The 17,262-nt window shown below is 47.4% G+C and overlaps 1 protein-coding gene across 5 annotated transcripts in view; it reads right to left on the bottom strand.

The window, feature by feature from the left end:
- Positions 1–17,262, bottom strand: part of ALOX5AP (arachidonate 5-lipoxygenase activating protein) — a 147,168-nt gene that overhangs the window by 71,757 nt on the left and 58,149 nt on the right. For all 5 annotated transcript variants that reach the window (XM_063792037.1, XM_063792038.1, XM_024348502.3 and 2 more), the window contains exon 5: positions 1,135–1,228. In XM_063792037.1, coding sequence (XP_063648107.1) covers positions 1,156–1,228 — 73 coding nt within the window. In that variant the 3' untranslated portion in view covers positions 1,135–1,155. The remainder of the gene's footprint in view (positions 1–1,134; positions 1,229–17,262) is intronic.

Below are 17,262 nucleotides of genomic sequence, written 5' to 3'. Positions count from 1 at the left end.
AATTTGCTTCTCATTAACTGGCTAAACTATCATTTGGGAATTACTTATTATTTCAATTATCCATGAGATTTCTGTCCACTTGGAGCAGGCAGTTGCATCAGTCAGAATAGGCCAATTGCTGGAATCTATAACCCCCACACCTCAGAAGCTTAAATTAAGCCACTGAAAGTTTATTTCTCACTCATGCAAAGTTCAATATGAATATTTTAGGTCATGCAGTTCTCCTTGGAGGGATGACTCAAGGGCCCTCCCATCATGTGACATTTCCATGTTCGACACCCAAGATGTCAAAGCATCAAAAAATGAAAAACATGATTAATACCTTTTCTCCAGCTAATCAAGCTAGTTAATGCGGTTCAGTAGATGACAGTCCCATCTAGTGGCAAAAGGCACGTTTGGAGATGATAACTTGCCTTTGGTCACTTGTGTCAATCCCCTCTCCCACCCCCAGGCTCCATCACCTCAACACACAGTCCATCAGCAAGTCCAACTGGCTTCATCTCCAAACCATCCCACACCTACTTCATGGACTCTGCTACCCCCAGACCAAGCTCCTGCCATGTGTTGCCTGAACTACTGCAAAATCCTTCTAGCTGAATGTCCTCCTCCCACCCATCCTTCCATGATCTGTTCTCCACAGAGCAGCCAAAGAGAGTGTTAGGCTATTATTTTATTTTGTTTGTGTGCCTTTTAAAGGGTTCTGTTTCCATTTGTTTCCTTTGCAGTATAAAAAGTTATTTTGAAGCCAGTCATGGTGGATCACGCCTGTAATCTCAGCACTTTGGGAAGCTGTGGAAGGAGGATCGCTTGAGGTCAGGAGTTCAAAACCAGCCTGGCCTACATGGTGAAATCCCATCTCTACTAAAAATACAAAAAACAAAAATTAGCCAGGTGTGGTGGTGCATGCCTGTAATCCCAGCTACTTGGGAGGCTGAGGCAGGTGTATTCCTTGAACCTGGGAGGTGGAGATTGCAGTGAGCTGAGATCGCACCACTGCACTCCAGCCTGGGCAATAGAGTGAGACTCAATCTCAAAAAAAAATAAAAATAAAAAAAAGAGTTCTTTTGAAACTTTTGTTCTAAGAATTTTCAAGCATACACAAAATATACCCAGATACCCAACTGTAATACTTACCAACTCATGGCCAGTCTCGTTTCAGCTGCACCCCTCCTCACTGTTCCATTTTCCCCATACTGTTTTGCAGCAACTCCTTGACAGCAAAGGAGCTCTATAAAGCACAAATCAGAGCAAGTTACTTCCTAGCTTAAAAACTTTTAAAAGCTCTGCAGGGCATTTACAATGAAACCTTTCGGCTCATTCTGGCACCCAGAGCCCCGCCTTACTCGGCCTGCTAATCTCTTTAATGGTATTTCCTCACTCTGCCCCAGCCACAGCCACCCTCTATTCCTTGGGCTCACTCAGTGTATCCCTACCCCAGTGCCTTTGCACTTGCTGCACTGCTGCCTAAACTACTTTACTACTCTACATTTATGTGGCTGGCCCTGCCTGGGCATTCACGGCTCAACTCTCATCTGCTCTGAAAGGCCTCCCCAGCGAGTCTGTCTCTGGAAATACCCCCAGCCTCACTCCTCTAGCCAGCCACTTTCCACCTTAACACTCTGAAACTAGTTCGCTCCTTTAAAAGACGTGTTTGTTCTAGCTGGGTGCAGTGGTGCACACCTGTGTTCGCAGCTACTTAGGAGGCTGAGGCAGGAGGATCACTTGAGCCCAGGAATCCAAGTCCAGCCTGGACAATATAGTGAGACCTCAGCTCTCAGGAAAAGAAAAAAAAAGTGCTTGTTCTAAAATCAAAGGTCCAGAAAAGCAACTAGACTAGTGCATGGCATATGATAAGCACTTAATATTTATTGAGTAAAAACAAACAAGAATACAATTTTAAAGTGTTAGCTTTAGGGCAGTTTTTGAAAATAAATTTTCCTGGTGCATTTATAACAGCATTTGTTAGAAAAAATATATTTATACAAATTTATTTTTTGAGAGAAAAAATACCACTTGTAGTGCAAAGGCATGTTCTTCCGTGAAAGATCATACATGACTCAGGCTCTGATTCTGCCAAGAGGAAAAGGAAGTCAGGACAACGTGACTATTTTTAGTCCTTAGAAGTAGCCATGCCTCCAGCTAAAATGTGAATGGAGGAATCTGTGGCTTATAGAGTTGATTTGGATGATGAGACCATACTCTGAAGACAAACTCTTAATACCGTGCCATGACAGAAAAACATTAAGGAGACAAGATTCATGAATTCTGAAATGAGAAGTGGAAGTTTAAATATATATATATATATATTTTTTGAGATGGAGTCTCACTCTGCGGCCCAGGCTGAATTGCAGTGGTGCCATCTGGCTCACCACAACCTCCGCCTCCCGGATTCAAGCTATTCTCCTGCCTCAGCCTCCCGAGTAGTTAGAATTACAGGCTCGATCCACCACGCCCAGCTAGTTTTTGTATTTTTGGAAGAGACAGAGTTTCACCATGTTGGCCAGGCTGGTCTCGAACTCCTGGCCTGAGGTGATCTGCCCGCCTCAGTATCCCAAAGTGCTGGGATTATAGGCGTGAACCACCACACCTAGCAAAAGTTAAAAATTTGAGATCGTTAAAGAAAAGCCTCCATTTAAGGCCTTTGGGTATTTGGGGATCCTATTTGATGGAAGGCAAATTGTAAGTGAAATTACATTGTGCTTCCAATTTGCCACTACCAAATTTTAAAACAATGTCCACCTGTGCCCTCATCCTCTCCCACCCACATGGGCTCTCCCTCACCCACTGTGCTTCTTCAACCCTTCCCTGTGTTTAGAACTGGACTCTCTCTTCTTTCTGCCTGTAGGAATATTTTTCTAGACCTGATCTTTAGTATTTCTGAATGTGAGTGCATATGGCTTTACACAAAGAATATGTAGTAGAAAAGCTTCGTGTTGATTACATTTGTATTAATCAGGTGCTTTGAAACCCACTAGAAGGGTATCCTCTTATAGTGCTCCTCACATTGATGCCACGGTGTGAGTCCCTGGATCTGGCTGATTTGAAGCAGGAGGTACCTATGCAGGACTGGGTGCTCCCCAGCCTTTCATGCTCCCTCCAGCTTTCCAGACAGCTTGGTGGGATGACAGTGTGCCCTCAACCTTCTCCCACACATCCAACGCCTCCAAGGAGAACAAGGGCATCATTGATTTCAGGCGCTGGTAGGAATGTGCAGGGGCGGGCAGGCTTCCAGCACTCAAGCTTCCCTTGGAGATAGAAAGTGCAAGGCTACCAGGAGCACTGAGAGGCCCCAGGCTGGGCCCAGCCAGGAATCCACTGGGAAATGCTCTTGCCTGGCTTCCTGAGCCTCAGGGCTGGAGTGGACACAGGGCTCCTGTCTTGGTGCCTTCAGTGGCTGGGCTGGCCTGGGAGTCTGGGGCAGAAGTTTATTTAAAGAACCTACTCTGAGTTCTGTGGGTGGCGCAGATCCAAAAATTTCATATATATTCAATGTCAGACTGAGCATTTTTCTGTGTGGCAGCAAAAATCTTTTACGTAATTAGCTCATTTAAGCCTCACACATCTTTATGAGGTAGGATCACTATCATTTTACACTCAGTTGAGGAAACTGAGTCAAAGAGAAGAATGAAACCGACCTGAAATTACACAGCCAGTAACAAGGGGGGCTGGGAATGAACGCAGAGCCCTCCCACCCCAAGGTCCAAGTTCACGGCCGCTAGCAAGCATAGAGCCAGCATAGAAGGAGATGAAGAGCACAGACCTTGTGCCTTGCTTCCTGGCTCAGATCCCAGCTCTGCCACTTTTCAGCTGCGTGACTTTAGCAGGTTGCTAAACCTTTCTGTGCATCAGTTTTTTTGCGAGTAAAATGAGATAATAATAGGAGCTAGCACATGAGGCTGTATGTGGATTAAGTCAGTTAATATAAGTGAGTGCTGAAAACAGCCCCTGGGGTGTGTGTGTGTGTGTGCATGTGTGTGTGTGTGTGTGTGTGTGCTGTGTGTCTGCTGTCGTACATCCTAAATACGACTTCTCATTCCTGCACAATCTTGTTAGCTCCTTCTTCACCTGTCAGTGAAGAATATCTAACACCTGAAACCCTTGCCAATTATTTTGGAAAGAGACTTTCTGGAGGAGGTCAGCAAATGCCACTTTCCAGCTGTTGTATCTTCTTTCCATCCAGCTGGACATTGCTAGATGATATCTGCTGCTTGCAAAGGTGCTGGGAGGCCTTGCTTCCAGGGCTTGGTGGGCACCACGTTACCCAGAGGAGACGGTGCCCAGCCAGCCTCTGCCAGATGGGTGACTGGGCACCACCCCTGCTGCTGATGCCACTGGCACTCCCCAGGCAGAGGCGGCTCTGTTCTCTGAAGCCCTCATTGTGCCAGAGCCATATGGGGCCACCGCCGGCCACCTGCCTGCAGGGCCTGACATTAGCACTTGAGGGAATTGGCTTTTGGTTTTTCCCACAGAATCCATGAACTCATGGGAGGCTGCGCTGTGAGTCAGAAATGAGAATTAACCCTCCTCTCCAGCGCCAGAAGCCCTGTTATTATCCCCCAGCCCCATTTTCCTCATTCCCCGACTTCGCCTCCTCCCAACCTCCTTCAGTCAGAGGTCCTCAACCCGACTCCCTGTGAAGGCCCGCGGGATGGCCTTGGGGGACCTGCACTCTGACACTGGACATGTGCAAATCCTGGGAAGATGCTCACAGTTATCAGCATCCTCTCAAAAGAGGTTCATCACCTGAAAAAGTCAAGGACACTGGCTTCTATAGGATGAGCCAACCAGTTAGGTTGTACCCTCCGGGAAAGGCTCCCAGATAGAGTTATGTGTGCAGAGGGGCTATGGCTGAGTAACTCCTGTGGAGGGGCCAGGGGAGAAGTGAGCCAGCCCCACAGAGAGCTCTGGAGCACAGACCACCCAGGAGAGGAATCCCGTGGTGGGCAGAAATGCCAGGCCTTTGGGCCACTTCCTTGCTCTGATGTGGGCCTGGGCCAGCCCAAGGAGGGCACAGTCCTTTTTGAAAGCTGAAGCTTAGTCTGACGAGCTGTGAGTGGACAGCTGTCAGTAGCCACGCTCCTTGTAGCTGGGCCTGGAATCCTTCCTGGAAGGCGAGTGCCATGCCTGCTGCATGGCCCTGGGCAGCTGCTGTGCACAGCTGCTGGCGGACCCTCACTAAGGTCCATCAGACCTGCCAAGGCAAATCTGAATCCTATATGTGACTCCATCTAAGCCAAGCTGGGACTCTTCCACTCTTAACTTAGAAAATGTGCATTCCCAGCTGCTAGGTCCTGAACTTGACCTGGGGAAGAGAACGACAAGGCCATGCTTGGGCAGGAGAAGCTAGGTGTAGGCAAGGGAATCTTTACCTTATGAATGGGTTGTATACATGTTGCTTGTTGTTTAGAGAGTGGAATACATTTTGTCCTGGAAATCCTACTATAAATGGGGGGATGCGTACCCGGGCCTTCTTGCAAAAGCCTGTTAAATTCCTAATGATGTTGAAATGGTGGGAAGGGTCATCCAGGGAGGACCTCCACGCCCACCCATCTCCTCTGGGTTGCCCGGGCAATCCTGCAGGAGCCGAGGTTGGACGCAGCTGACCCCAACAGACAGGAGAAACACGCCAGCACCACCGGAGAGAACCAGGCTGAAAGGGTGACCCAGGGCTTCCGTGGCCTAGAATTACAGAGACATCGCATGGCGCAAGGTTCCAAGTAGGGTTCGCGGCGGGGAGGGCCCCTGCCGCAAAGGGACTCAGTCTTGTGCGAGGGAGGTCAAGTCGCTTCTTGATCAGCCGTATTTCTTGCCTACACTTGACACCGTCAGCAGCCCAGGCGCCTTTCCGGTCACCCTCACGGAAAGGCTCATCCACGCTGGAAGGAGGGCACCTCCTCGTTAACCTCTAGCATGCCAGTGCCTGCCACCCCAGGGCGCGGGAGCCCGCAGGAGCAGGCGTGTGGACGTCCTGAGAGCTGCCACTAGATGGCGCGTCTGCCCTGCCTACTTAGGAGCCCCGCTCAGGGCACCGGGTGCGGGAGCCCGGCTAATTGCCCTCTAATGAGAAGGCTGCTCCCAAAGTGCCCTCCTCGCAGGGAAAGCCCCAGGCTCCTATCAAAGGGAATGGCTTATTTATCCTCTAACGTGAAGAAGCTTCCACACAGCATCAATTAAACACATTAAATGTGACCAGAGTGAGAAAACATCTAAAGGATAGAATATTGAGTTGTTGCCACTGACAAATATCAAATCACCCATTCTGGTCTCGGTGGCGTGTACAGTTGACCTTGAACAACACAGGTTTGAACTGCGCGTGTCCACTTAGAGGTGGACTTTCTTCTGCCTCTGCCACCCCTGAGACAGCGGGACCACCCCCTCCTCTTCCTCCTCCTCCTCAGCCTACTCAGAAGACCACAAGGCTGAAGGCCTTTATGGCGATCCACTTCCACTTAATGAGTAGTCGACATATTTTCTCTTCCTTATGATTTTTTAAATAACAATTTCTTTTCTTTAGCTTACTTTATTGTAAGAATATAGTATATAATACATTAACATACAAAATATGTGTGAATCGACTATTTATGTTATCAATAAGGCTTCCAGTCAACAGTAGGCTATTAGTAGTTCAGTTTGGGGGAGTCAAAAGTTGTATATAGATTTTAAACTGTGTGGGGATTGGCACTCCTGAAGCCTTCATTACTCAAGAGTCAACTGTAGGTGGGCCCTGGGAAGGTTCTCAATTTTTTTTTTTTTTTTTTTTTTGAGACAGAGTCTGTTTCTGTCACACAGGCCTGAGTGCGGTGGTATGATTTCAGCTCACTGCAACTTCCACTTCCAGGATTCAAGCGATTCTCCTGCCTCAGCCTCCGAGAAGCTGTGACTACAGGCGCGTGCCACCATGCCCGGATAATTTTTGTATTTTTAGTAGAGACGGGGTTTCGCCATGTTGGCCAGGCTCGTCTCAAACTCCTGACCTCAAGTGATTCACCAGCCTCGGCCTCCCAAAGTGCTGGAATTAAAGGTGCGAGCCACTGTGCCTGGAAGGTTCTCAAATTTTCTGAGATCAGATGGAGTCTGCCCCTCCACCTGGCAGGCAGAAGGCTGGGGCTTGCAGAGATGTGGTGTCTGTTACCCGAGACACTGCAGGTGACCTTGCCTCTTACTAACTTTTCTTATCAGTACCATTTGGACCCTCACACTCATGAAGATGTGGGTGATAATGTGGAGGTTAAATAACATGGTCACTGATGATATTTTCTATACTGTCTGTTTGCAGGGCAGAGTCTTAAAGATCTGGACCACAGCAGACCTGAATCAAATAAGAATATGCCCAGATATGGGGTATTTGGGAGCAGATTATGAAACAAGGAAACTGAAGTCCTAAGCAGATCCACAGTTCCAAATTCTGAACCGCTTGAGGCCACATCAGATACAGGATGCTATTATGCTATTAGGGCTGTGGCTTAGTACATTATACAGATGGTGGGGAAAGGCCTGCAGGAGAAAGGCCTGCCATTCCTGGATTCCAAAAATAGTGGTCTCCTAAGCAATCGATCTGCTTTTATGTTTAATATTCATCTGTTTCCCTTTCCCAGTTAACTCCTAGAGCCAAACTCACGGCCCACAGGAAGGAACCATATCAACCTGCACGGTGTGCTTTTAATTTTCCCCACCTTGTTCCGGCCTCTATTTTATGTTGCCACTCTTTTCTTTCCTTTCTTTTTTGCTCAGGCTTTTAGTACATATTTAACTTTTATTTTATGTCTCCTCCTCTTCAAACCACCTTAAGTCCTTTTTGGAATAGAGCAGAACACAAATAAAATAGGTGTCAGATACATTCTCTCTGTGACCTTGCATTGGGTCAAAGGACTCATGAATGTGTGTTACCTGTAATCTTTTGTGGAAAAGAGGATTTTAAAATTATCTGCCAGCCTTCCCAAGTGGTGACATTTTCCTGTACTACTTCTTTACTATTTCTTTTAATTTTGATTAACCTTTGACTCGGACACCTCTGACTAGTATCTTCTAGACTTTTCTCTTTTGCATGTAATACACAAAGCCTTCTTTTTTTATTTTCTAATTTCTGAAAGTGTATATTAATTTATTAGAGAACTTAGGTGGCTGATTGAAAAAAAAAGGAGGGAGGTACAAATTTAAACTTTTTTCCATCAAGAGTATTGCAAACCAGCAATACCATTTCACTAGTCTGGCTGGTGCTTTCAAAACCTATCAAGGAACAAGGAGAAAGTCATGGCAGGGTCACTCAAAAATTCATCTATCGCCAGGCGTGGCGGCCCATGCCTGGAATCCCAGCACTTTGCCGGGCCGAGGCAGGCTGATCACTTGAAGTCAGGAGATTGAGACCAGCCTGGCCAACGTGGTGAAACCCCGTCTTTACCAAAAATACAAAAATTAGCCAGGCATGGTGGTGTGAATCTGTAGTTCCAGCTACTCTGGAGGTTGAGGCAGGAGAATTGCTTGAGCCCAGGAGGTGGAGGCTGCAGTGAGCCAAAATCGTGCCACTGCACTCCAGCCTGGAAGACAGAGCAACACCCTGTCTCAGAAAAAAAAGAAAGAAAGAGAGAAAGAGAAAAAGGAAAGAAAGACAGAAAGACAGAAAGACAGGAAGGAAGGAAGGAAGGAAGGAAGGAAAGAAGGAAGGGAAGGAAATAATCATCTATCCCCTAAGTAATATATGTGGCTGCTCTTGCTATTACAAGTATTGAGAGACTTCTCGAAGGCCTTAATTCCTGAAACTCAAAGATTGCCCCCAAAATCCAGACATGGTAGGTGCTCAGTGCTATCTGTTGAATGAATTAATGAAGCCAAACCAAGAGGCTGGGGAAGAACTAATGAATTCATTGGGTCTGTTCATGGCAGTTCTGAGGCCCCAGATGGGACTGATGTACTTTCAAAGACATCAGTCTTTGAAAATTTGCAAAACTGTTGCTGTGCTATTCTCAAGGAGAGAGGGGCTGAGCAGACACAGCTGGTCTCTGAAGAAGGGCAGTTTTGAAGCAGAAAGCATCAGTGGACCAGGAAAACTTCTTTGCAGAAGCCCCTGGAAATGCCATTATTCTATAAAATGAGCCCTTCCCTTTCCTCTTCCACCCACCTCCCCTCCTTCAAGTAGAAATAACTTGCCTCATTCATTCCAGCAAGGAAACCCAAGACCTCGATCCTACAGCCTCTCCTTCCCTATGCTGCCTTCTGAATGTGTGTCTGAGAGTTTGGTGTTTTTCCCCCTGAAAGATTTTATGTCATTGGCCAGGCCTAAAAAGCTTGAAAGAACAAAGAAAATAATTCGTCTGTGGGTTTGGCCTGTCTAAACAACAGATTTCTCTAATCCAGGACAAAAGCTGGACTTGCCAAGGACACACATTTGTAATTAAAATCTGCATGTATATTTGAAAATTTCACCAGTTGGTATTTTTTTTCAAGTCGGCGGACGCATCTCTTTCTCCCTGGCTCCCAGCTCTCGTGCCTTCGTGTTGACTTCTTTTTCAGGATCTTGGCGCACCCAAGCCTTGTGGGGCCTGGCTTTCTAAGGAGCAGCAGAGAATGCTTGGGTGAGGAGGCCTCTCAGCAGGCTGGAAGCGTTTCCTTTCCTATCCAGCCTCCCTCCCTGCCAGGGAATCGTCAAGCCTGAGGGAAGTGCTCCCCTTCCTATGTTTACGAAGCACTAAATTTACGAAGTCATTAATTCCCTTCATAAAGACGGAGCCTAATGGAGTTTTCTATTAGTCATTGAGATCGCGGTTATAACCCTGAAAGATCAAGAAAGCAATCAGGAGTCTAAATTGAAGTGGGAGTCCGGGGGACAGCAAAGTCGTTTCTCCTCTTTAGCTGTCAGACTTTCCTGTTTTAAAGGGAAATATTGTGAATATCTTAATCACTACCTCACACATTTGTTTATTATTATTTTTCCTTTTCAGAACATTCAGAAATGTTGTGTAGATGCACAGGACTCATCGTCCAGGCATGTATATCTCGGGGCGGTGTTCTTTGTCCTAGTAGCTGAAGCTACCCAAAGATTCCCCCAAAATCCAAACACAGTAGATGCTCAGTGCTATGTGTTGAATGGATACATGAATGAATGCAGCCAAACCGAGAGGCTGGGGAAGGATTAATGAATTCACGGGCTGTTTGTGGCAGTTCTCTGACCCGAGGCCCCACATGGGACTTTTGTACCTTCAAAGATGTGAAGATTAGCTAAACAGTTGCTGTTTAGCAAATCTTTTAGGGTGAGTTTCTAGGGTGTTTCTAGGGTGAGTGGTCACCTTAGGGAGAGCCAGGGTCAGGGTCACGGCCCCCACAAGGCCAGGCACACAGCCCTGGGGTGCTCTGGACAGGAAAACTAGAAATAGAGGACCCTGTTTTCCCAGTGCCCAAATTACTCAGGCCTCCAGGGAGTCCCTTACCCCATTCGAGGCCATAGAGCTGCAGGGAGCCATCCTGCCCTGAGCCTGCTCGCCTCTTTGCAAGCCCAGGCCACCCACTCTGGGCTTTGGGCAGAGAAGACAGGTGTATTTCTAGTCAAGAGAAGTTTCCCTGCACAGAGTCCAAGAAACGGCCTCCTCTGGGGCCTTACAGAGCTCAACAGTGAGCCCAGCAAAGACGCCTCTTGACTTCGGTGTAGCCTCATCTTCCAGAGAATTCCCTGAGATGCCACCTGGCTGTAAGAAACGCTGCTGCAGTCCAAGGAGACAGCAAGGGAAGCTGTGTTGGAGGGAAAGCAGCAGTTTTCAAAATACACCCACAGACTTGTACCAAGACCACTAGGAAGGGAAGCTCATTCGAAATGTAGACTCTCCCCCTACTACCGCCACCATCAGCAGCTCCTGCAGAACCAGAATGTCTAATGCCAGGGAGTGGGGGAGGTCGGCCTTCACTCGAGGAAAGAGGCTTAAAGGGTTTCTTCACCTGTCTGTGGGCCCCTGACACGTGCAGCCCTCCTGGGCTCCGGGGGTGGTCCCAGAAGACTCCCCTTTCAGGTGCAGGAATCCTGGGTTCCACAGCACGGGTGCTGCCAGTGGCCTGCCTGGGACTCCCAGGATATCCCTCCTGGTGAAGCCAGTCAGCAGATCAGAGGTTTCAGTCCTTACTGACTGTGAAATCTAGTGTGTGTGGTCACTCTTTTTACCTCCTTGCTCCTGCGTAAGATCCAAGTGGAGAGTAGAATCTCTCCACCAGCCCCTCCATAGTGTGTTTCAGGTACCCTAGACAGGGCCTCTGTCCCCCTTGGCTACCTACTTGGCACTTGGGGTCTGACCCTGTCCTGTTTACATCCCTGGCGAGGAACCTCCCTGAGCAGTTGTCAGTGGGAGAAATGTACAGGGGGGCACCAGGATCAGGGCTGACTTAAGGGAAGGAATTCCCAACCTCTGGCTGTCCAGTGAGGTCAGGGAATCTTGGAGACTGTTGCACCTTTGTGGGACCCATCTCCTTGGAGAGCCTTTTGGAAGGATGCTGGGATGTTCATCTTGTGTTAGTCTTTCCACTGGGCCATGCCCATGCTGCTACAGGCTAGTAGCTGGAGCCAAATCCTGGCCCTGCGTCTCACAGCTGTGTGACCTCGGGTCCATTACTCACCTTCTCTGAGCCGGTTTCCCTATCTATAAAGTAGAAACAATCATAATGATAATGGAGACAATGTTCCTGCAGTGTGAATGAGATAACAAAAGCTCATGTCAGACGCGTAGCTGGTGCTGAAATATGTCTGCTGCTTCTCCCCTCCTCCAGCGTTTCACACTGTGCACCCACACTGGGAACTTAGGGGAGTTCCTGGACCCTCAGGGGAATGATATCATGGAACCGTTCTAATTGCCTAAGTCTCACAAGCAATCTGATATGCCTAGTATTTGTTCCTGAGTCTGAGAGGAGATCGTTATTGTTCATCTTTTAAAGCAACAGGTCGCCCAGTCTGTTGACGATACCTCCCATCAAGACATATGCTCCACCAAGCTAGGAGCGGATGATGCCAGAGCCGCCTTGCTTCTTGGATTTTCTTCTGAGCCCCACCGTGCTGGGGAGACTCTGAGCATGGTAAATATTTAAGCACACGTCTTGTGTAACTGTCACAGATCCGGATGCACCGGGAGCCATGGAGCCACAAGCTGGCACCTGTCTAAGTGTCCCAGCTTCGAGAGACGGTGTTTGTGCCAACATTGGGAGTCTGTTGGCGACCAGTGGCTGATAGGTAGCAGAATTCTGTGGTCTGTTAATTGTCTTGGAAGCAAATCCTTGAATTGGGAGAAAGAGAAAGCAACTGTAATTAAAGCTTCCCTTGGGCAGAATTTCCCTGTGCAGGCAGTTGGCACATTTTTTGTGTGCCCGTTAAGCTCCAGGCACTGGGCTAGGAACTTTACGTACACTGAAGCTTTTAATCCTGGTAACAGCCAAAGAAGAGACTGTTATTGTCACCAAGAAACAAAGGCTCAGAGAGGTTAAATGGTCTGCTCAGAGTTCTACAGCTACTCGGTGTCAGAACTAGGGAATGAAGCCAGAGTTGGGAAATGTAGCTATGAAAAAAGAGAGTTGATATCACCATTTAAAAACCCTGATGCCCTGTCAGCAACATTGCCCAGAGACTGAGATCCTTGAGACCAGGGAGTAGGCTTGTGTTTGCAGGGAATGCCTTTGGGTCCCACCACTAGGTCAGATGCTAAACCACAACCTGACGCCTCATAGATGCCCATTGGGGAAATAGATTCTGTCATGTCTCAAGGTATGTATTTATTAAAACCCATGGGAATGGAAAGACAGCAGAGAAAAAGAAAGTAGAACAACACAGGATGAAGGGTCTGTGCTGCCTACAGTAAACAGAACCCAGGAAGCTGACTACAGCAGAGATAGAGGCCACCTCCCCTTCCTCTGTGCCCCTGCCATCCTCAGCATTCTCCCCCTGCTCCCTGAACAGCCCTTCCTGCCACTCAGGGGACACCCTACACATGACACGGCCACTGCCAGGCTCCAGGAGTCTGGATAGGAATAACCAGATACACGATGAGCCTACAGTGTTGTTTTAAAGTTTATCTTATTTATTTATTTATTTATTTATTTTAGGGGCAGGGTCTCACTCTGTCACCCAGGCTGGAGTGCAGTGGCACTATCACAGCTCAATCATAACTCACTCACTGTAGCCTCAGAGTCCTGAGCTCAAGTGATCCTCTTGCCTCAGCCTTCCAAGTAGCTGGGACTATAGGCATACACCATCAAAACCAGTTATTTATTATTATTCTTTGTGGAGATGGGGCTTTGCTTTGTTGCCCAGGCAGGTCTCCAACTCCTGGCTTTAAGCAATCCACCCACTTTGGCCTTCCAAAATGTTGGGGTTACAGGAGCAGACATTGTGCCCAGCAAGGTTACAGTTTAAAATAATCACAGAAGTCCCTTTCTGAGAGAGTTCAAAAACAAATGTTATGGAAATTCTGCCAGAAAGATGTATAAGAGCTGGACTTGGGGAAGGTTTTAAGAAAGAGGGGACTGGAGTGGGACCCTCACGGGTGAGTAGGGTATAGATAGTTGGGGTGGGGCTGAGGAAAGAAGCTTCTGGGTGTGACCCTATCCTCACAGAGGACGAGAGTGTGGGGAGGGAGAGGGCACAGAGTTCCCACTGGGCACCAGGGGAGGTGAGGGCGATCATGCGTGGTGCGGAAGATCACATAGGGCCTTTGAGAGCTACTTCTAGCAACAACTGTATTCTGAGTGCACTTGTGGGGTCTGCTGAAGGGTTTTCAACTAATAGGATGAAATCAACTAGGAATACCAATGGGTCTGTCTGTAAGACCAGGAGCTGCCTTTAGGTCTCCAGCATAGCACATGCTCAGGTGTTATGTATGTGTTGAACTCAATTTAGGTTTATAGATAGATAGGAAAGAACAGGGATATTTGATCTGGTGTAAATCCTAGGCTTCATTGGAAATGGAAGTTAATGGTTGCCAACCCCCCAAAAGAAGACAAACCCTGTAGTCACAAAGATTATGAAGTCATCTCAGGTTGATCTCTCTTTGCTGCCTATAGCCTTTCCTGGTAAATAATCAATGTTTCAACAAGTGCAAATCAAAATAACACTTCTTTTGCTCCTTGTTTATAAATGAGTCAGTGCTGAATTCTGATAGTAAGAAGCAAACCCCTATGATAGTCTAAGAAGCTTGCCTCAAAGTCTATGCCTACCCTTTGTCCTGGTCTTCCAAGCTTGCTTCCCAAGCCACCCTCACGTGTGGAGAGCTGCTGAACTGAATGAGTACTTAGCTGCCAAAATGTACCCAAAATTGTACAGCAGAAATAATAGTAACATGACATATAGAATGCTAAGAAATCATTACCAAGTGTCATATCAAGAAACGCTGCATGAACTTGGACAAGAAGAGAAGCAAGTGCATTGGTTCAGTGGTTCATGCTGATGAGGGTACTCTAGCCTCGGGAGCCACTGTTTGGACCTAACATTCCAGCTTATCTGCCATATGCTTCTCTCTGTATTTTGGCTTCATTCTCACCAAAGAGTTGTGGACCCTTTTCCCCAGCAGTCACACAATCTGACCACCAGCAGCTTCGAGGTTCTTCTTCCTCCTCCAAAAAGGAACATTTCTTTTCTTTCTTTCTTTCTTTCTTTCTTTCTTTCTTTCTTTCTTTCTTTCTTTCTTTTTTTTTTGATGGAGTTGCACTCTTGTTGCCCAGGCTGGAGTACAATGGCACAATTGCGGCTCACTGCAACCTCCGCCTCCCAGGTTCAAGCAATTCTCCTGCCTCAGCTGCCTCAGCCTCCCAAGTAACTGGGATTACAGACATGTGCCACCGTGACTGGCTAATCTTTTGTATTTAGTAGAAATGGGGTTTCACCATGTTGGTTAGGCTGGTCTCGAACTCCTGACCTCAGGTGATCCACCTGCTTCGGCCTCCCAAAGTGCTGGGATTAAAGGCATGAGCCACCGTGCCCAGCCAAAAAAGAAACATTTCTTCCCCACCAGCAGTAGCACAAATAAATCTCAGGGAGAGACCCTGATCAGCCGTGACTGGGTTGGTGTCCTCCCTCAAGGGGACTATGGCCAGAGAGGTGGAGACACAGAAAGGGATGACAACCCCCATTCGGACCACATTGCTGGAGCCTGGGGACCAAAGGCAGTTCTGTCAAAGATGGTAGAAGGGACATGAAGGACGCATTCTGACCCAGGAAGCCAACCAAATGGTGTGCATACCAGCTTGTCGTGAATGGAGGCCTGGAAGGGTTCTGTCATTCTCCTGAGTGGCCCTGCCTGGGTTTCCGGGTCCCTGCCTCCAGTTGCTTCTGATTCCTGATGATCAAAAGACCCCACTGATTTTTTTCACCTCTTTGAGTCAAACTGCCCTCTCTGCTGGATCCTTAGCAGTCACTGATGCCTGCAGTTAAAAATTCAACCTTTCATGGGTACAAAGAAAGAAGAAATAAGACCTAGCATTTGCTAGCACAACAGGGTGACTACAGTAAAACATAATGTAATTATACATTTTAAAATAATTAAAAGAATATAATTGGATTGTTTGAAACACAAAGGATAAATACTTGAGGTGACGGATACCCTATTTACCCTGCTGTGATTGTTACGTATGACATTCCTGTATCAAAATATCTCATGTAACCCATAAATATATACACCTACTATGTACCCACAAAAATTTTAAAAAATCAGCCTTTCTATAGAGTTAACATTGTGCCAGGTAGGCACAACAATGAGAAATGACAAGAGGAAATGATGAGCTAAAATGCCTATTTTCTCTTACGAAGCGATGTAGTACAGAAGCCTTAAGTTTTCTGGTTATCTGGCCAAAAGAAATCCTGTCATCGCCCTTGGTTATCAAATAGACCTCATGTGTCAGTCAAAGAATTGTGGAAATCTGCAGCTTAAAAATGTAAGGTGTGGGTGAAATCAGATTAGGTTTGACTTCATTGTTCAACAGAGGTTCACAGATGGGTCCCCTAATGACTAGGGTTTTGGTGTCCTTGGCCAAGGTTAAGTGACGAGTTAGGTCATCGGTCATTGCCATCCCTAGTGGTTAAAGCTTGGCCAGGAGCAATCCCACTTATTAAGAAAAATGCCTTGCCAAGGGGTAGAACGTTAATTTAATTTAGGGATAGTACAATTGTATCTGCACATTCTGCATTTCACTGTTGATACAGCCTGAGCCTGCCTGGCTGGTTGCAATTGTTTTAAATCCTCTGGCACCATTGATCCCTAATTGACCCCAGATTCCTGAGCGCCAGGAGCAGCCCTGACTTGTTTATCGCTGGCCCTGGGCCGCCGTGCGGGTGTCCGCTGAGTTCCGCTGAGCTCAGCCACAAAGGCTGCTGCTCTCTGACTGTGAGTCAGCCTAGCCCACGGCCAGCCAAGCGAGGACCTCCTCCAGCTTTCAAAAACAACAGGGCCTCCCTGTAGCTAAAACGCTTATTTTCTCTCATGAAGCGGTGTAATGCAGAAGCCTTAGTTTTCTGGTTATCTGGCCAGTAGAAATCTGGTCACCCCCTTGGTTATCAAATAGCTGGTTGCTGCTGCCTAGGCAGGCTATAACCTATAAAAATGTTAAAGGCGGTTCACTTCACTCAACGACAAGCTGTCCTTTTGCCCTGGGGGTACCTCCCAAGCCTTAGCCAGCTGGCTTTGAAAGTCTCACGTGGGTGAGTGGGTGCCTGACTGGGCGCAGCTGATACCCCCATCCCTGATGACAGGTGTCCCCAGTGTCATCTTTATGTACAGAGAAAAGTGAGTTAGTGCTTTGAGAAATCAGCTGTGCACACAAAGAGCAAACCAGGACCCTCTCTGGTCCCAGCTGGTTCTGTTAGAGTGAGCTGGGGTTCTGCGAAACCACATTTGGTATGGGAATGCAAGCTGCAATTTGGTCAAAGGTACATTGACGGCCTGAAGGAGACTGCATTTAAGCCCTACACTAAAACAATGGGGAGCCTGAGTCCAATATTTACTGGGTGTTCCAATAAAGATCTAGAGCGCAAAGGCTCTCTGGGGACCTCCATCACAAATAGCGCAGCACACATTCATCTGGCCACATTGGCACTTGTTAGCTCTCAGGCGGATTCAGAAGGGGGGTTGGGGGGTGTGTTCCCTCCAAGAATCCTGCTGGCCTACCTTGAAAATCAAAACTGCATGGTCAGATGCAAGACAGGAGGAATGTTGCTAAGCCTCGGAAACCATTTAAATACTTTGAACAGAATGGCTCCTCAATTGAGGACAAAAGTATACTTTTCTCTTAAACTGCAAACCTGGAATGTGC

The sequence above is a fragment of the Pan troglodytes genome, chromosome 14, assembly GCF_028858775.2.
Source record: "Pan troglodytes isolate AG18354 chromosome 14, NHGRI_mPanTro3-v2.0_pri, whole genome shotgun sequence".
Taxonomy (NCBI): Eukaryota; Metazoa; Chordata; class Mammalia; order Primates; family Hominidae; genus Pan; species Pan troglodytes.
The sequence above is the reverse complement of the archived record's forward strand: the minus strand, read 5'-3'. Positions and strand labels throughout refer to the sequence as shown.